The sequence below is a fragment of the Myotis brandtii genome, unplaced genomic scaffold (genome assembly GCF_000412655.1).
Source record: "Myotis brandtii unplaced genomic scaffold, ASM41265v1 scaffold796, whole genome shotgun sequence".
Classification (NCBI taxonomy): Eukaryota; Metazoa; Chordata; class Mammalia; order Chiroptera; family Vespertilionidae; genus Myotis; species Myotis brandtii.
In genome coordinates this window covers 1895863-1912410 of record NW_005371207.1, presented here as the reverse complement: position 1 = coordinate 1912410, position 16548 = coordinate 1895863, and the positions used below count along the sequence as shown (strand labels likewise).

At 50.6% G+C, this 16548-nt stretch overlaps 1 protein-coding gene across 1 annotated transcript; it reads left to right on the top strand.

Annotated features, from left to right (window-relative positions):
- Window positions 1-7969: 7969 nt before the first annotated feature.
- LOC102262671 (G-protein coupled receptor 183-like) lies at window positions 7970-11966 on the top strand. Its single transcript, XM_005883634.2, has 2 exons — window positions 7970-8124; window positions 10834-11966. The coding sequence occupies exon 2, from the start codon at window positions 10846-10848 to the stop codon at window positions 11902-11904; it is 1059 nt and encodes a 352-aa protein (XP_005883696.1). The 5' UTR covers window positions 7970-8124; window positions 10834-10845; the 3' UTR covers window positions 11905-11966.
- Window positions 11967-16548: the final 4582 nt, after the last annotated feature.

Genomic DNA, 16548 nt, shown 5'->3' with positions numbered 1-16548 from the left:
TCCCTTAGATTCTCTCCTTTCTCCCCAGCATCCCCTCTTCCCTTCCTTTCCCTTTCCCCATCTCCCCTCCCTCCTTCCTCTCTCAACCTCCCCTTTCTGCTTCCCTTCCTTCTCCCTTGCACCTCCTCTTCTCTCTTCTTCCTCCTCTCCCCTTTCCTCCTCCCCTCCCACCTCTCCTTTCCCACATAATGAATAGGGCACCATTTCCAGTGCAGACACTGTGTCAGAAGGTAGACATCCAAGGATGAGCAAAACCAACCTGGATGGACTTGTCTTCAGAGTTCACAATTTGTTGGGGGGAGCGTGATATTAACCAGATCACACAAATTAAAGCTGACTTACAACACATAAGGTGTTTGAAGGGCCCATCATGCAACAGGGAGTTCTAATTTAGAGGGGTCCTTGAAGTGCACTTCGCCAACCCAGGTGATATTGAGGTGGGGGCTTGGAGGGTGAGAGAAGCTTCAGGTGAGGAGTAGAGAGCCGTCTCTGGCTGGCGGAGCTGCAGCTGGGAGGACTGAAAGGTGGTCAGCGAGTGAAGTGGGGAAGCACAGAGGGGGAAGTCTGCCCCGAAATCCTCTCCATGGCCTGACCTTTTGGCCCTTTCCATCAAAGTCAGCCCCCAAGGAAAGTTACACACTGTGAAAACATTGCTATGCAGGTACAGCCTCAAGAGGCATATTTTCATTTCCCTTCCCTCCTGCTGTGTCTACCTGGTCAAAGTGCTGGCCCATAGGCTGTGGGTGGGTTTTATGTTAAGATGTTGGGAAGACATTGCTGAGTTTTGCACTTGAGTGAGACACAACCTAATTGATGTGAGACACCATTGGCTGGTGAGAAGCTAATGCCTCAGGGGTCCATCAGTTGCCCTGCATTGAACTTAGGTTCAAGACGGGGCAGATCCCCTCCTCCCAGGGACTCTCAGTGGAGGGTGGTGCCAGGCTGGGGCTGGATCTTGGTGTCCTAGGCCAGACACTAGACTTTAGCCCTAGTTTTAGGGGCTAAATAAGAGGCTGGGGGTGAGGCACGGTTGGGGTAGGGAAGGGCCATCTGAAAAGCCCCATCAAGGCCCTAGATTTAGAGACAAGCAGGTGTTCAGAACACACTTCCTCCTCCCCCAGCCCTCCCTCCCCACTGTGTCCCCTTCTATTTATAGTGCTTCCTTTCCTGATCTCTGTGCTTGAAAAGTGCTTAAAACACACCAAAGAGAAAAAAATAATTCTGAAAAATGTCAAACCACAGATCCTTTCCCCACTCTTCTTTTAAATTTCTAGGTTTGTACTATTCCTGTTTGACCCTAAAGTAAATAGGGTCAAATGGGGTGCCCAGGTTTTAATAGGTACAGAAGGTGCCAATTATTGGGTTCTGGCCCCTTCTGCAGCCTTCTGGGCAGGAACCCTGAGATCCTTTCTCACCGATAAAATGTGGGGCCACAAAGATATGGCCCCAGAATCTAGCCTATAAGTTTGAAAAGATTGGCAGCAAAGATAATGAGATGGGAGTCGGAAAATACTCTTAATTGGAAGCTAGGATGTCATAGTCTAGTTAAAGCTACGTCTGGAAACATCACTTTACATTTTTTAGTATATTTTCCACTCTGAAAATTGAAAGAGTTGGACTAGACCCATGTTTTACAAACTTTTTTTTTTACTCAAAGCACATACACTGCAATAAAAGTTCCACAAATCGTATCGTATTTATGCTTACTGATGCATTTTCTTTTTTATTGTTTCATTTTCTATTCTATTTCACTTTTTTAAAAAAATTTTGATCATGACCTACTAAAATACTTTCAAAATCTACTACACATGCTTGAAATGTATGTATGTTCCACCATAATAAAAAATTTTAAAAACTACTCTAAATTTCAATCCAATGGTTGAAAAATACCGGACTACCCAATATCTAGTATACTCCAATATTATTTTAAAAATTTAATTGTTGCAATCACTGAAGACAAGTGCCTCATTGGTAAAATGTTAAGATTACATTTTTTTCTCAGATAATTACAATTTTTTTTCTCCATTGTCCTCTTTTCTCTTTTAAATATCAACTAATTATAGTATAAACTAGAGCTGAACACGTACATACCTTGAAGTCCAACAATTCTTCCCTGGGCATATCTCAATGGAAATGAATACATATATTCACCAAATGATGTGCCCAGCAATGTTCATAGCAGCACTATAGCCTCAGACGGGATACAACTCAGATGTTAATCAGCAGGAAAATGAATAAATAAGGGCTGGTCCATCCACACAAAGGAATGTGTACAGCAATGAGAGTGAAAGAACTGTCACTATTAACTGTAACTGTAACTATATTAGTGAGTCTCACCAAAATAATGTTGAACAGAAGAAGTCAAAGCTGAAAGGACATATACCTTGCGATTTCATTTATATAAAATTCAAAACCAGGCAAAAGTAATCTACGTGATAGAACTTTGGGAGGTGGTGACGGGAAGGGGCTTCTGGGGGGCACAGAAGGGGCTTCTGGTTTTTGATCTGGGTGCTAATTCTATGGGTGTGTTTACTGTATGAAAATGCATTGAGTTTATGATCTGGACGCTTTTCTGTGAGTATCTAGTATTTCAATAAAAAAAAGCTTACTAACAGGACAACTAAAGGTTCAGGAGATACTCCTTTTGGGTTCAACCTCGGTAACAGGTGACCTTTAGAAAGAAGAATGCACGCATTCATTCCAAACCCACATCAGTTGGTGGTGACTGAGCCAGGTGCTGTGCAGGGCCCTGGGGAGGAATTTGGGTCTAGGAGAAAGTTGAACACAGTTGATTACAAAGTCATCTCATTTTGTTGATTCTGTGCTTTTTTCAGCTGTAGGCTCATCGGTGTAGTCAGACTGCACAGTAGGGTCACAGGTGGGCATTGACCAGGGTTGGGGATTGAGTGGCGCCCACGGAATCTCCCTAGGAGTTGCTTTTCTGACTAAATCTCTCCTGGGGGCATTTTCTTGTGAAATTTTTGCCCAAACTACCCATTTGGCATTTCCCTTGCATTCTTGGTTAATGTGCAGGCATATATGTCCTGCTCCCACAATCTGAAGAGAGGGTGTGTTTTTCTCTTGGATCATCAGCTGTGCCCAGCACAGTGCCTTGAGCATGAAGGGTGCTTAAATAAGAGTTATTGACTGAAAGAGAGAAAGAAGTAATTCAATCAAATTTCAACTTCCTCTTGAAGGAAGTTTATAGATAAAGGAAAATATGGTTGGTTCTAGCTAACTGAGGTTTTGCTTACGTTCTCATTGTTCATGAGATGGAGTGGGAGGCGCCCACACCTTCTTTTTCTTGAAGAGCATTTGCGTAGGCTGGTCCAGGCTTTGGGACCGTCTAGAGCTGCCTGTACGACTTTGGATGACTCACTTCACTCACCTCTCTGGGCCTCAGCTTCCTCGTCTGCAATGTGGGAAGACTGGACAGGAGCTTCTATTGGGTTCATCTATTTGGTGACTCGATGAGGTCATGGGAAAATAGAAGGGATGGCTTTTCAACCCTAGCTGTCGTCTTCACATTCATGTGGCTCTCAGTGACCTGCAGACATCCCAACTCCCAACTCAAACAAAAATGTCCTGTGAATGTCTTAGACCAGGGGTCCGCAAACCGTGGCTCTCGAGCCACATGCGGCTCTTTGGCCCCTTGAGTGTGGCTCTTCCACAAAATACCACATGCGGGCGCGCACGTACAGTGCGATTGAAACTTCGTGGCCCATGCGCAGAAGTCGGTTTTCGGCCTGGGCGAGTCTATTTTGAAGAAGTGGCGTTTTTGTCATCAATTTAAGGATTGTAATTCTTTTGTGTTGGTGGCTTTATTATTATAAAATGAAACATTTTTTTTAGGTGCCCTGTTTGACATGGCTACGAAGAAAAAGCAAACTACCTATGTAGTTTAAGTTTAAAAAATTTGGCTCTCAAAAGAAATTTCAATCGTTGTACTGTTGATATTTGGCTCTGTTGACTAATGAGTTTGCCGACCACTGTCTTAGACTATGTTGCATCCCTTCCCACATGGGTAATACAGGGAATGCTTCTGATGAGATGAGCCAATAGGACAGTGATGGCGAACCTATGACACGCGTGTCAGAGGTGACACGCGAACTCATTTTTTTGGTTGATTTTTCTTTGTTAAATGGCATTTAAATATATAAAATAAATATCAAAAATATAAATCTTTGTTTTACTATGGTTGCAAATATCAAAAAATTTCTATATGTGACACGGCACCAGAGTTAAGTTAGGGTTTTTCAAAATGCTGACACGCCGAGCTCAAAAGGTTCGCCATCACTGCAATAGGAGCTGTGGTAGGCAGGCTTAGAATAGCAGCACCTCGCCACTGCTCCTGTGTTCGAAGATCGCTTACTAAGCACCTCTTCCATGCCAAGGCCTATGTCAGCCCCTAGAGCAGTGGTTCTCAACTTTCCTAATGCCGAGACCCTTTAATACAGTTCCTCATGTTGTGACCCCCAACCATAAAATTATTTTCGTTGCTACTTCGTAACTGTAATTTTGCTACTGTTATGAATCGTAATGTAAATATGTGATATGCAGGATGTATTTTCATTGTTACAAATTGAACATAATTAAAGCATAGTGATTAATCACAAAAACAATATGTAATTATATATGTGTTCTCCGATGGTCTTAGGCGACCCCTGTGAAAGGGTCATTTGACCCCCAAAGGCAGAGGTCCTCAAACTTTTTAAACAGGAGGCCAGTTCACTGTCCCTCAGACCGTTGGAGGGCCGGACTATAGTTAAAAAAAAAACTATGAACAAATTTCTATGCACACTGCACATATCTTATTTTGAAGTAAAAAAAACAAAATGGGAACAAATACAATATTTGTATTTGCATGTGGCCCGCGGGCCATAGTTTGAGGACCCCTGCCCAAAGGGGTCGCGACCCACAGGTTGAGAACCACTGCCCTAGAGAGACTAAAATTTACGAAAGCTCGCCATGCCTCGCAATGGCTCACAATCCAATAAATGGTATCATTTATAGTGTACACTAATATAGAGATGTGTAGGGTACCAGGGGAGGTCAGACGATAGCATCTATGTATATGAAATGGGGGGATGGGAGCAGTCAAGGTAGGCTGCCTGGAGGAGAGGTGCCAGAGCTGTTTTGACTGAGGATGATTTAAACCGACTTGACATAGGACAGGTGGGAGGGGGAAACATGTTTCAGGAAAAGAGAGTAGCAAATGCCAGGTCATGGAATTAGGGTCATGTTCTAGAGCAGGGGTCCTCAAACTACGGCCCGTGGGCCACATGCGGCCCGCCGAAAACATTTATCCGGCCTGCCGGGTGTTTTTGCCGCCGCTGCCTGTTGCTTAGCAGCCGACTCGTCCCGGGCCCCGCAGTGCGCATGTGGGGAATGTGCGCCGCACTCTCCGACTCCCCTCCTTCTCTCTGTCTCTCGACTCTTCCTCTCAGTCTCGGGTGTGATCGGACGAGTCACGAGCTTGCCTGTGCAGAGCCTGCTGCTGCCTGAGGACCGAGGTAAGAACAAGTTAGGATTTTTTTTTTTTTGAAGTTAGGAGGTCTATTTTTTTTTTTTATTTTGCAGTTAGTAGGGCCTTTTTTTTTGAAGTTTTGTTTTTTTACTTCAAAATAAGATATGTGCAGTGTGCATAGGAATTTGTTCATAGTTTTTTTTTTAAACTATAGTCCGGCCCTCCAACGGTCTGAGGGACAGTGAACTGGCCCTCTGTTTAAAAAGTTTGAGGACCCCTGTTCTAGAGAAATGTAGGGCCACTGTATATTTTAGCAAACTCATACTCACCATGGGATGGGGGATGTAGAGTGGATTGGAGTGTTAAGGTCGAGAGCCAGGACTGGGGACAAGAAGCTGTGGTTGGCTTGCTGGAGAGAGATGGCAAAGCCTACTCTATGGCCACTGCGTCAAGCATGTTGTAGAGGAGACTTGGGGGTGGATGGCACATTGAGGGAGAGCAAAGGAGGCTTGCAGGATGGCCTGGGGGGGGGCAGTATTTGTAGAGATGGGCCAACCCAGGAGGTGGAATGGGTCTGAGGAGTTAAACACATTGGCCTGATCCTGTGTGCCGAGGTGGTGACCAGTGGGTAGCTGGACACGTGAGTCCTGGGAGGGAGAGACAGACGCACTTAGTGGTGTCTTTGGTTTGCCAGTGTTTCTCCCCAGCACATAGCAGGATTTCACTTCCTTGTCTTCTTGAAGTTAGACGTGGCCATGTGACTCGTGTGGGTCCATGAAATACGAGTGAAAGTGACTCAAGGATCAAGTGCACAGCTCCCCGCTCTCTCCCTTTGCGTCAGTGGCGGGATCTGTTTGGCAAATTGTTCCCCATCCTACGTCTTCATCTCGGAAACTTCCCTGACTGCCGCACTCGGGACTCGGAAGAGCCTCCTCCGGGTGTTCCCTAAGGCCCTGAGCCCACTCTCCCTGCGCGTCTGTCTCTCACAGAGGTCTCCCCGTCTGCTTGTCAGAGGAAGGGTTTGTCGCTGTGGTACCCCTCGCTAGTTCTGGAAGTTCAGGGTAATGTGGACATTCACTAGGGGTGAGTCAATAAATATGTTTTAGTTAAGTGTCCAGAAGTCCTAGTAATGATTCAAAAATTTTTTTGAAAAAAGGAAACAAATACATCTGTACCCTTTCTTCCTCATTTTTTAAAAAAGGCGGGGGGATGCATTAGCTTTACAGAGCCCCGGACGGCTGTACCCTGAACAAAACCACACCAGGCTGCACGGCGTACGCTCGGGGCTGAAGATGCTCCCGGAACGCGGGCGTGCAAGCCACAGAGATGAGATAGGGTGTCACCTCTGCTTTCTCTGGCAGACACAGCTGGTGTCAGAAATCAGTGCCCTGCGAAGCTGCTCCCAGGGTAACACCCAGGGTGGTCACCAAGCTCAGAGGCAGCTGCAGCCGCAGGGGCTCCACCCATCCCAGGAAGAGCAGCCTTCTGGGTCTCCCCTTTCACTAGGTGAACCCTAACTGTCCTGAGGACACGGAGGAAGGTTCCCCTCGGGTTTGGGAAGCGTGCATGTCAGGCAGCTCTGGAAGCTGCATTAGCTCTTCCTTCTGGGGGTGCTGGGAGGGAAGTGAATGGTAAGTTTCTGGTGAGAAAGGGCTTCTTTACAAAACTTCTCTCCAATAGATCAGGAGCTCTGGGGGGCATCTTTCAGGACCCGATGGATCCTTGGGGAACGTTGGGTCCTGTGGCCCTCGTCAGTGGGAGGCCGAGGAGGGGAGCGTGCTGAGCCACACGGTGGCCTGGGGGAAACCGAGGCCCGTGGAATGCCCTGCTGGAGCACAGGGGTGTGGGGAGTGGTTCAGGCCGGGCTGGAGAGCTGGCTGCTGGCGGAAGCGGGCCTCACCAGGTGTTCAGAGAAAGCCAGGGGGGACTATTAGGAGCGAGGCACAGTCCCGATCACAGGATGGGTGCGATGCCTCATTGATTAGCCAGGTGTGGTGGAGAAAACCATTCTCTGGGAAACGAGAGGGAGAGAAGAGCTGGGACCATTCAGCTGCCCAGCCTCACCTAGTGCAGCCCTCGGACTGCTGTCCACCAGAACCGCAGGTGTGGCTGTCGGGCTCCATTAAGGCCCCAAATCTAGGACACCCTGAGCCAGGCTGTCTCCCCTCCACTTTCCTACAGGAGCTGAGCTTATCACAGTCCCCACATGGCACCTCTCGCTTCCCTTGCCCTCACTCCAGGCACGGGGGCCTGGGGGGTGAGAGGGGAGAATGGTGGCTGCTTGGTAGTCATGTCTATGGTCTAAACCCCAGCCTTTGTGTGTGGGGCACAGAAAGAGAACAGAAAGCGGCGTCCCAGAGCGACTCTCCTCCCTCCCTCGTTCTTGGGAGCCACGGGGGCCAGGCCTGGTTGGGAGGTCTTGTGGCTGATTGTGCACGTCCTGTGGCAGGAAGATTATACCCTGTTTTGTTTCCTTTTTTTTTTTTCAGCAGGGGTGGGTGAAGCCCCAAGAGTGTGGATTCCAGTGTGGTGAACTGATTCCATTCCTGCAGAGCGGAGGGTGCAGGCACCGTCACGGAGGAAGGCAGCTGGCCGTCGGCCACGGCTCTGCAGGCTTGCTGCGCACGCCCTTGGTGAGCCAGGTACGTGGACCACAGGTGAGTCTCCTCAGGGCAGGAGACAGGTGCTGGGGCTCGGAGAGGAAGGCTCAGGTTGTAGCTGCTCTTCCTGCATCTGTTGTCAGGGGGTGGAACATCCCTGCCGGGCCCCAGCTCCCCGGCCAGGGGTCCCTGCCACTCCTGTCTGGGCAGAAGGCCAGGCCAGGCCAGAGGGATCGAAGGCCAGCGTCAGCCTCAAGGGAAAACTGCTGATAGGCCTAGGATGACTCTGGGGCTTGATAGTCACATTTATGGTCTCAATCCCAGGCCTTGGAGGACACAGAGATAGGACAGAAGGAAACAGTCACAACTAGACTCACAGTGCGATAGCACCTGCCCACTCCCCGGGGTGTGGAGGTGACTTCTCTGTGGGGGTCTCTGGGAAGGGGGGCCATGGGCTGCCAGCAGGACCAAGGTCCAGAGCACTTGTTTTGTGCCAAAGACCAAAAAGGGAGGCCCAGGCCAGGCCGCAGCATCCTGGGTGCTGATGCTGCAGAGGTTCCTGCGGAGTGTTCGCCGGGAGAGGCACACCTGAGAGTTGCCATCAAGTGCCTCCAAGCGTGGAGGGGCTCAACGTTTTCAGAGGCTTCAGAGAGGAGGTTGTGAGCTGTGCCAGGCAGCGAAGGGAGGGCTCAGGCACCCTCGGCTGAGGAAGTGACTGCGGGTGAGCCCCAAGGCCCTGGGGCTGAGGGCCAGGCCGAGCCAGGCTGCCCGGTGCTGTGTCCTGGGGAAGAGGCCGGGAAAGTCAGGAATCGGGGACAATGGCCAAGGGCCGGGGTCTCCTCGGGAGCCATCCATGCTTGTGGACAAACAGGGAAAGGGACACACTACTTCCAACCAGGGGTCTCATAGCTGCTCCGTGACTGGAGAAGTTGATTCTAGAACAGTGGTTCTCAACCTTGGCTGCACATTAGAATCACCTGGGAATCTTTTTAAAATCCTGATTTCCGGGCCTCATCCTCCGGAAATTCTGTTTCTTTGTTACTGATGTTGTGGCCCCAGCCCATAACAAAGAAACAGATTTTCCGGAGGATGTGGCCCGGAAATCAGGATTTAAAAAAGATTCCCAGGTGATTCTAATGTGCAGCCAAGGTTGAGAACCACTGTTCTAGAAGGTGAGTTGAGCTGTGGCTGGGACCCTCCTGAGCTCAATTTGCCCATGAGACGATGCTCCTTGCCCTGCTGGGGCGCTGGCTCCTGCAAGAATCCCCCTCCCTACAGTCCCCAACTCAACATGGTGCCCTGGAAGCTCAGGTGGCCTGAGGGCCGGATTGTTCAGGGAAGGAGGGGAGGAGGAAGAGCCTCAGAAGCTGAGTAGTGATTTCAGAAGTGAGGATAGTGGTCACCCTTGAGTGGAGCGGGGCTGGTGCAGGAGAGCTTCTGGGGGGCGGATGAGGTAAGTGTCCTAATGCGGGTGCTAATCACAGGGCGTGTTCACTGTGTGAAAATCGTCATGCTGTACTTTTACGATTTGCATACGTGTTTGCGTGTATGTGTTGGATTTTAAACGGCTGCAAATTCTTTGAGGTTCCTCCTATGAGACGTGGCTCTGTCCCCTTCTCCCAATTCAGGGTGGGCTCGTGACTCCCTTGTAACGGACAGAGGGAGGCGGGAGAGATGATGCGGGCTAGGTTAGAGGAGGCGGCGCAATGCACCGATGGAAAATTTGAGGTTCCATAAGGCCAACAGATCAGGAGGCAATTGCCGTTGAAAACGAGGGTTTGTTTTAGAGATTCCAAGAAGAAGGGGCACACCACATCACAGGGGGCCCCACAGGAAGCTCTGGGTCGGCCAGGAGGCAGAGGGAGAAGGGCGGAAGTGAGGGCAAGGGCCTTTATTGTGGTTTCTGTGGAAAGGAACAGGCAAGGCGGGGTAGGCAGGTGTAGGGTTGGCTAGTTTGAATAATATCATAGACTCTGGGACACACAGGCTGCTCCTGGGCATCTGGCACCTTGGCCCTGGGGTGATTAGGACGGGGGTGGGGTGGCGTGGGGAGGGGGGTATTGGATAGTGGCCTAGAGTGTAAGAGTCCAACAAAGAGCTGGCTGAGGTGTGGCTCTGGACTGGTTCGTCAGGATTTGAAAGACACACTCAAGGAACTGGCTCACCCAGGGAGGGGCAGTCCCTGCAGAGTCAGCAAGGCAGCAAGCGGTCACTACATCAGAACACAGAAAATAAAAGATGTGGTTAATACATGGAGCGTCTACCCCACCACTAGGATGCTTTCTTTTGGAGCCTCAAGCTGCTGTGCGAGAATCTAATTCCTTTCAGGCTGCCATGCTGAGAGGAAGCCTGGCCCAGGAGCCCACGCACAGGTGCCTTCGTAGACGGCCCCAGCTGAGGCTCCAGGCAAAAGCCAGCATTACCTGCCACCTCCTGAGTGAAGTCCCCTCTAGATGGCCCCAGCCTCTGCCCTTGACTCTTCCCAGCTGAGGCTCCCAATGTTGAGGAGCAGAGGAAAGCCATTCTCACAGTGTCCTGATCAAAATCTGCTGTGAGCATACGTTTGTTTTAAGCAGCTACATTTCAGGGGTAATTTGTTATGCAGCAATAGTAACTGGAACAGTGCGTTACACTTCAACAAAAAGTTTACTTAAAAAGACACGTTTTTTGTGTGCATGTTGCCTTGGCAAACTATTAATTATTGCTGTATAGAGCTGTCACCCCACAGATTCAGTATCACAGTTTACTTATTTTTGTCTCCCTGAGGTCCTCTCTGACATGGCTTCCAGCACAGACACCCCAAGCAGCATCTCCCACAATGCCAGCTTCTGCCTTCCTCACCACCCACCCCGGGCAGCCAGCGTGACACTCTGTCTGTTCTACACAGTCCTCCTGGTCTTCAGCACCCTGGGAAATACGCTTGCCCTCTTCCTTGCCTGTCAAAAGGACAAGAAGATCAACTCAACAGGCGTCTACTTGGTCCACCTGGCAGTGTCCGACCTTCTGTTCACACTGGCTCTGCCTGGGAAGATCACCTACTACGCGCTGGACTTCAGCTGGCCTTTCGGGGAAGGGCTCTGCAGGCTGACGGCGTTCATATTCTACATGAACACCTACGGGGGGATCTACCTCATGACGTGCGTGAGCGTGGACCGCTACCTGGCTGTGGTCCGCACCCACCAGCGCCCCCGGCTCCGCAGTGCCAACCGAGCAAGGCTGGTCTGCGTGGCCGTCTGGGCCCTGGCGGGCCTGCAGACGGTGCCCCTGCTCTTGATAACCATGACCAGACCTGTGGCAGGCAAGGTCACCTGCATGGAGTATGCCAGCGTTGAGAAGGTCTTCAGGATGTCCCTCATCATCCTTGGGGCTTGTGTCGTGAGCTTCTGGGGGCCGCTGGGGGTCATGCTATTTTGTTACGTGAAAATCACAGTGAAACTGTGCAGGACGGCCCGGGACAACCCTCTGACAAGTGAGAAAGGGCACCACCGGCGGGCCTGCCTGCTCACGCTGGTGGTGCTGGTCGCTGTGGTGCTGTGCTTCAGCCCCTACCACCTCAACATCGTCCAGTTCATGGTGAGGCAGATGCTCTACCTGCCGTCCTGCCCCGAGCAGAGCGCCTTCAAAGTGTCCCTGCAGCTCACCGTGTCCCTCATGAACATGAACTGCGCCATCGACCCCCTCATTTACTTCTTTGCATCTACACGTTACAGGGAGTGGCTCCTCGGCATGTTAAAACTCAGAGCGGCAGCACCCTCTTCTTCCCCGATGAGAACTTCCTCAGAAACACAAAGTACCACCAGGCTGGAGGCTCCGCCCTTAGAGGAGAATGAAGTCTAATGGCTCTAAAACTGCATCCAGGGAGCGGTTCGGGGTTGGGGGCCTGGCGTGTATATCATTTGTGTGTGTGTGTGTGGGGGGGGGAGGGAGTGGGGGGAGTGGGAGGGTTCTTTAAGGCAAAAAAATAGCCCTGGCTGTTGTGGTGCAGTGGTTGAAGTGTTGGCCTGTGGACTGAAGGGTCTTGGGTTTGATTCTGGTCTAGGGCATGTACTTGGGTTGCAACCAATTGATGTGTCTCTCTCACATCAACGTTTCTCTCTCTGTGTCTCCCCCCTTCCCTTCCACTCTCTCTAAAAATTAATGGAAAAATATATCCTTGGATTAGGATTTAAAAAAATAATTAATTAATAATTTAAAAAAAGAAAAAAAAAACAAAATGGTAAATACAAAACTAGATACAGAGTCTTGGGTGGTGAGTGAGCTTGAACGTCACCCTAGAGCTTGAACTTCGTCCACCTGCAGTGCATCGTGATAAATAACAGTGCAGCTCCTGGCCTGGGGCGGAGTGGGGGGTGGGGTCTGTGCTGCTTCTCCTGGAAGAGAGCATTTTCACAGTAATAGCTGGCACCACCAAAAGAACTGCCAGCTGAGCAATTATTTAGACGACGTTTCAAATCTAGGGAAGCAGAATGTTCTAACGAGCACAAATACTCCTCCTTCCAAACCAAAATTGGTAAAAACATAGAGTTAACATTTACAAAAATGACAAGGTTTTCTTGAAAAGGTCGGAAAGCAGGGGGAGGAGGCACACCAAGCTACTGACCCGGATGCCTCGGGGTCGGCGGCGCAGGGACTCTGTTAACTGTGGCTTGAGAAGTTGGACGCGTGTGCCATGAGAAAGCGTCCGCACGGCTGGTGTGATTAATCGGGAACAGTGTTGGGGGAGGAAGAAAGTCGGAGGAACAGGCCCTCGTTTCATCGGTGCAGGTCAGCAAGTCCGATCCCCTTTCAGCGGTTCCCAACCTGTGGGTCGTGAACAATGAAAATACATCCTGATATCAGATATTTACATTACGATTCATCACAGTAGCAAAATGACAGTTATGAAGTAGCAACAAAAATAATTTTATGGTTGGGATCACCACAACATGAGGAACTGTATGAAAGGGTCGCAGCATTAGGAAGGTTGAGAACCACTGCTTAGGTCATGTTTACATGAGACACAACAAAGCTTCCGTTGCACCTTCCTGAGTCTAAAGCAGCCGTGGGCAAACTACGGCCCGCGGGCCGGATCCGGCCCGTTTGAAATGAAAAAAAACTAAAAAAAAAAAAAAGACCGTACCCTTTTATGTAATGATGTTTACTTTGAATTTATATTAGTTCACACAAACACTCCATCCATGCTTTTGTTCCGGCCCTCCGGTCCAGTTTAAGAACCCATTGTGGCCCTCGAGTCAAAAAGTTTGCCCACCCCTGGTCTAAAGCAACGTGCAGAGAGCGGTTTGGCTTGGGTGATTCTGCATTTAGTAGTAACATAAAACATGCACCTCTCTGCCCAAGCGTGGGGAGCACCAGGGCCAGTGAGATGTCTGTCTCGCACAGGCCCCAGCCCGCCCTGCTCCTTCTCACAGTGGCCTCTTCCCCCTGGCCAGCCCCCGGCTCTCCTTCCCATCCCCGACCCTCAAACTTCAGATGGGGCCCTCTGTGAAGTCGCCCTCAGCCCCTGTCCCAGCGTGACCCTCTCTGTTCCTGGTGACCTGACTCTTGCATCTTGTCATTTCTGACTGTGTTTTGGGCACTCGACTCTCTTCCTACTGGAGCTTCACACTATGCTCTCTCTCGAGGGGACTGTCTCAGGTGGCACCCAGGTTGGAAGTTCCCGAGAAATGTGTGTGCTGAGCCCTCCTCCCTACCCTGGGCTGAGGGTTAGTGCTCAGCCCATACTCACTGGTGTGAGTGGGTGAGGATAATTCCTCTGCTGCAGTGTGATACATCGCACGCCATCAAAAGTCCTTGGGGCTTATGTTGAAGTTCTGGGCACGCCTTTCCTTTATCCTGCCCCTAGCTCTGGCTCCACGGGGCTGGGAGCCGGCAGGACGCCGGGCTCCAGGGTTACCTGCAGACACGTGACTGTGGGTGTCCGTGGCCAGACAGGTCTCGGCATTGCACACCAGTCCTGGGGATGCGCTGATCAGCGCCACCGTGGAGGCACTTCCGGCCTGCGGGAGGTGAGGAGTCAGAGAGAGACTCAGAGAACTTGGAACTCAGCTGAAAGGTGGCTCTGCACCCTATGTCTGCCTCTCTGAGTGAATCTCATAGGTGCCCGCCTGGCTGGGGTTCAAAGCTCACACTCCAACCCAGTTTGCACCAACCCAGCACTTGTCAAAGGGCATGGAAGGGGCAAGAAGGGGCCTGGCCAGCCTGCCCAGTGAGGGGGTGTGACAACGAGATGCCTTCATAACCTGGAGGCCCCTCCTGGGAGAGGGGCCAGGCAAGCAGGTCTGTCCAACTCCAGACCTTACAAATCCTTCCTGACCGTCCTCCCAGGCATTTCTCACACCTGCCCCCCCTGCATGCCGGGCTTCCTAGCTCCACAGCAGCTGGGGGCCAGTTTGTTAAGACATATGGAAGCAGGAAGAAGGAAGTCATATCCGATGGCACTTGGGTACAAGAGGATGTGGAAAGAGGACCTGGGTCATGAGATCCAGCAGGAAGTGGCCACAGTGGGTGGGAAGAGAGCGGAGCCCATATGCACAGGTTTGCAGCTGGTTGTGGATGGATGTGAATGGCTTTCTTTTCAGACGAGGTGACGATGGGTGCGATTTACAAAGATCAGGGGAATCTGAGTTCTGAGGATTAAACCAGCCAGGAATGCTCCAGGCTGGGCTCCGAGTACAGAATCTGAGCTCAGGGAACCAGCGGGAGAGTCCTGCAGAGGAGTCACTCTGCCCCCCAAACCCTCCCACTTTGAGCTTCATTTTCCTCGTCTATAAAAATGGGGACTATAGCCCGGCCGGTGTGGCTCCGTGGTTGAGTGTTGACCCACGAACCAGGAGGTCATGGTTGGATTCCTGGTTGGGGCACATGCCTGGGTTGCTGGCTCCATCCCCTGTGTGGTGTGTGCAGGAGGCAGCTAATTGATGTTTTCCATCATTGATATTTCTCATCATGGATGTTTCTATTTTTCTCCCTCTCCCTTTTTCTCTCTGAAATCAATAAAAACATATTTTTTAAAAATGGAGACTATACTGTCTACCACATGGGGTTATTGTGGGAGTCCATGAGCCAATACATGTACACATCATTTAAAACTGAAGAGATCATTTAAAAAGACAACTGCTTGCGGCCACTAAGTTTTCCAAATGGGCTTGCACGACTCGAGTCAGTGGGGATGTACATCTACTCCTGGGTCCAGAAGGTCCCAGCCCAGGCCACATGTGCCCCTTGAGCCGTGGTTATCAAAGTGTGGGCCTCGGGCCAGCAGGGGACTTGTTAGAAATGCACATTCCTGGGTGACACTCTAGACCAGTGGTTCTCAACCTTCTGGCCCTTTAAATACAGTTCCTCATGTTGTGACCCAACCACAAAATTATTTTCGTTGCTACTTCATAACTGTAATGTTGCTACTGTTATGAATAATGTAAATATCTGATCTGCAGGATGGTCTTGGGCGACCCCTGTCAAAGGGTCGTTCGACTGCCAAAGGGGTCGCGACCCACAGGTTGAGAACCGCTGCTCTAGACCTTTTGAAGCAATGGCCTGCGGGTGTGGCCCAACGCTGTGTTTTGACAAGGTTTTGGGGTAATCTGGTCGCATGCTCCAGTGTGAGGACCACTGGCCCTCCTTGGATGCCCGTGCCAGCATCTGATCTCTTGTCCACGGTATAAGTTTGCGAAGGTTGTTGTGATTGATAGATCCTCCCTTCTCCCAACTGGTGGGCAGAGTAACAGTAAACATGATGTAACCTGCAGCCTGGAAATACCTGAGTGCCTAACCATGTACCTTATATGGACCATACATTAAGCCACCAATCAGCGCACGCCGAGTACCCTAAGCCCCATTCCTTCCCATTCCTCCCCTCAAAAGGAGTGCTCACGTCTGCACGGGTGGCTGCTCTCCCCTTGCGAGACAGCCCGGCAGGTCTTTCTCCTAATAAAGCCTGTAATACCTGGTTTTCGGCTCCCGACTGATCTCTCAGTGGTGAAGTACCATAAACTGTGTGGCTCAAAACAACAAAAAACTTATTCTCTCACAGTTCCAGAGGCTGAGAGTCCAATATCAAAGTGTGAGCATGGCTGGCTCCCTCAGAGGCTGGGAGGGGGCGTCTGTCCCAGGCCTCTCCCAGCGTCTGTCCGGGGCTTTGTGACAATCCTAGGAGTTCCTTGGCTCCTGGGTGCACTACCCGGCTCTGCCTTCATCTCCATCGGCGTCCTCCCTGTGTCTGCTCCACACGGCACTTCCGTCTTTCTACAAGGACGCCAGCCATCTTGGATAGGTCCACCCCAATGCCCTCATCTTAACTTCATTAAACTTCATTATACCTGCAAACACCCTATTTCCAATTCAGGGCATATTGCAGGTACTGGGGGTTATGACTTCATCCTACATTTTGGGAGGACAAAATTCAACCCATAACACCGACCCGTTTCTGAGCACCCCTCCTTCCAGACACCCTTCTTGGAGTCTCAGCCCATCCCTGACCTC

Coding starts and splice junctions, on each gene's coding strand:
- LOC102262671 (XM_005883634.2), top strand. CDS start 10,846: ATGGCTTCCAGCACAGACACCCCAAGCAGCATCTCCCACAATGCCAGC.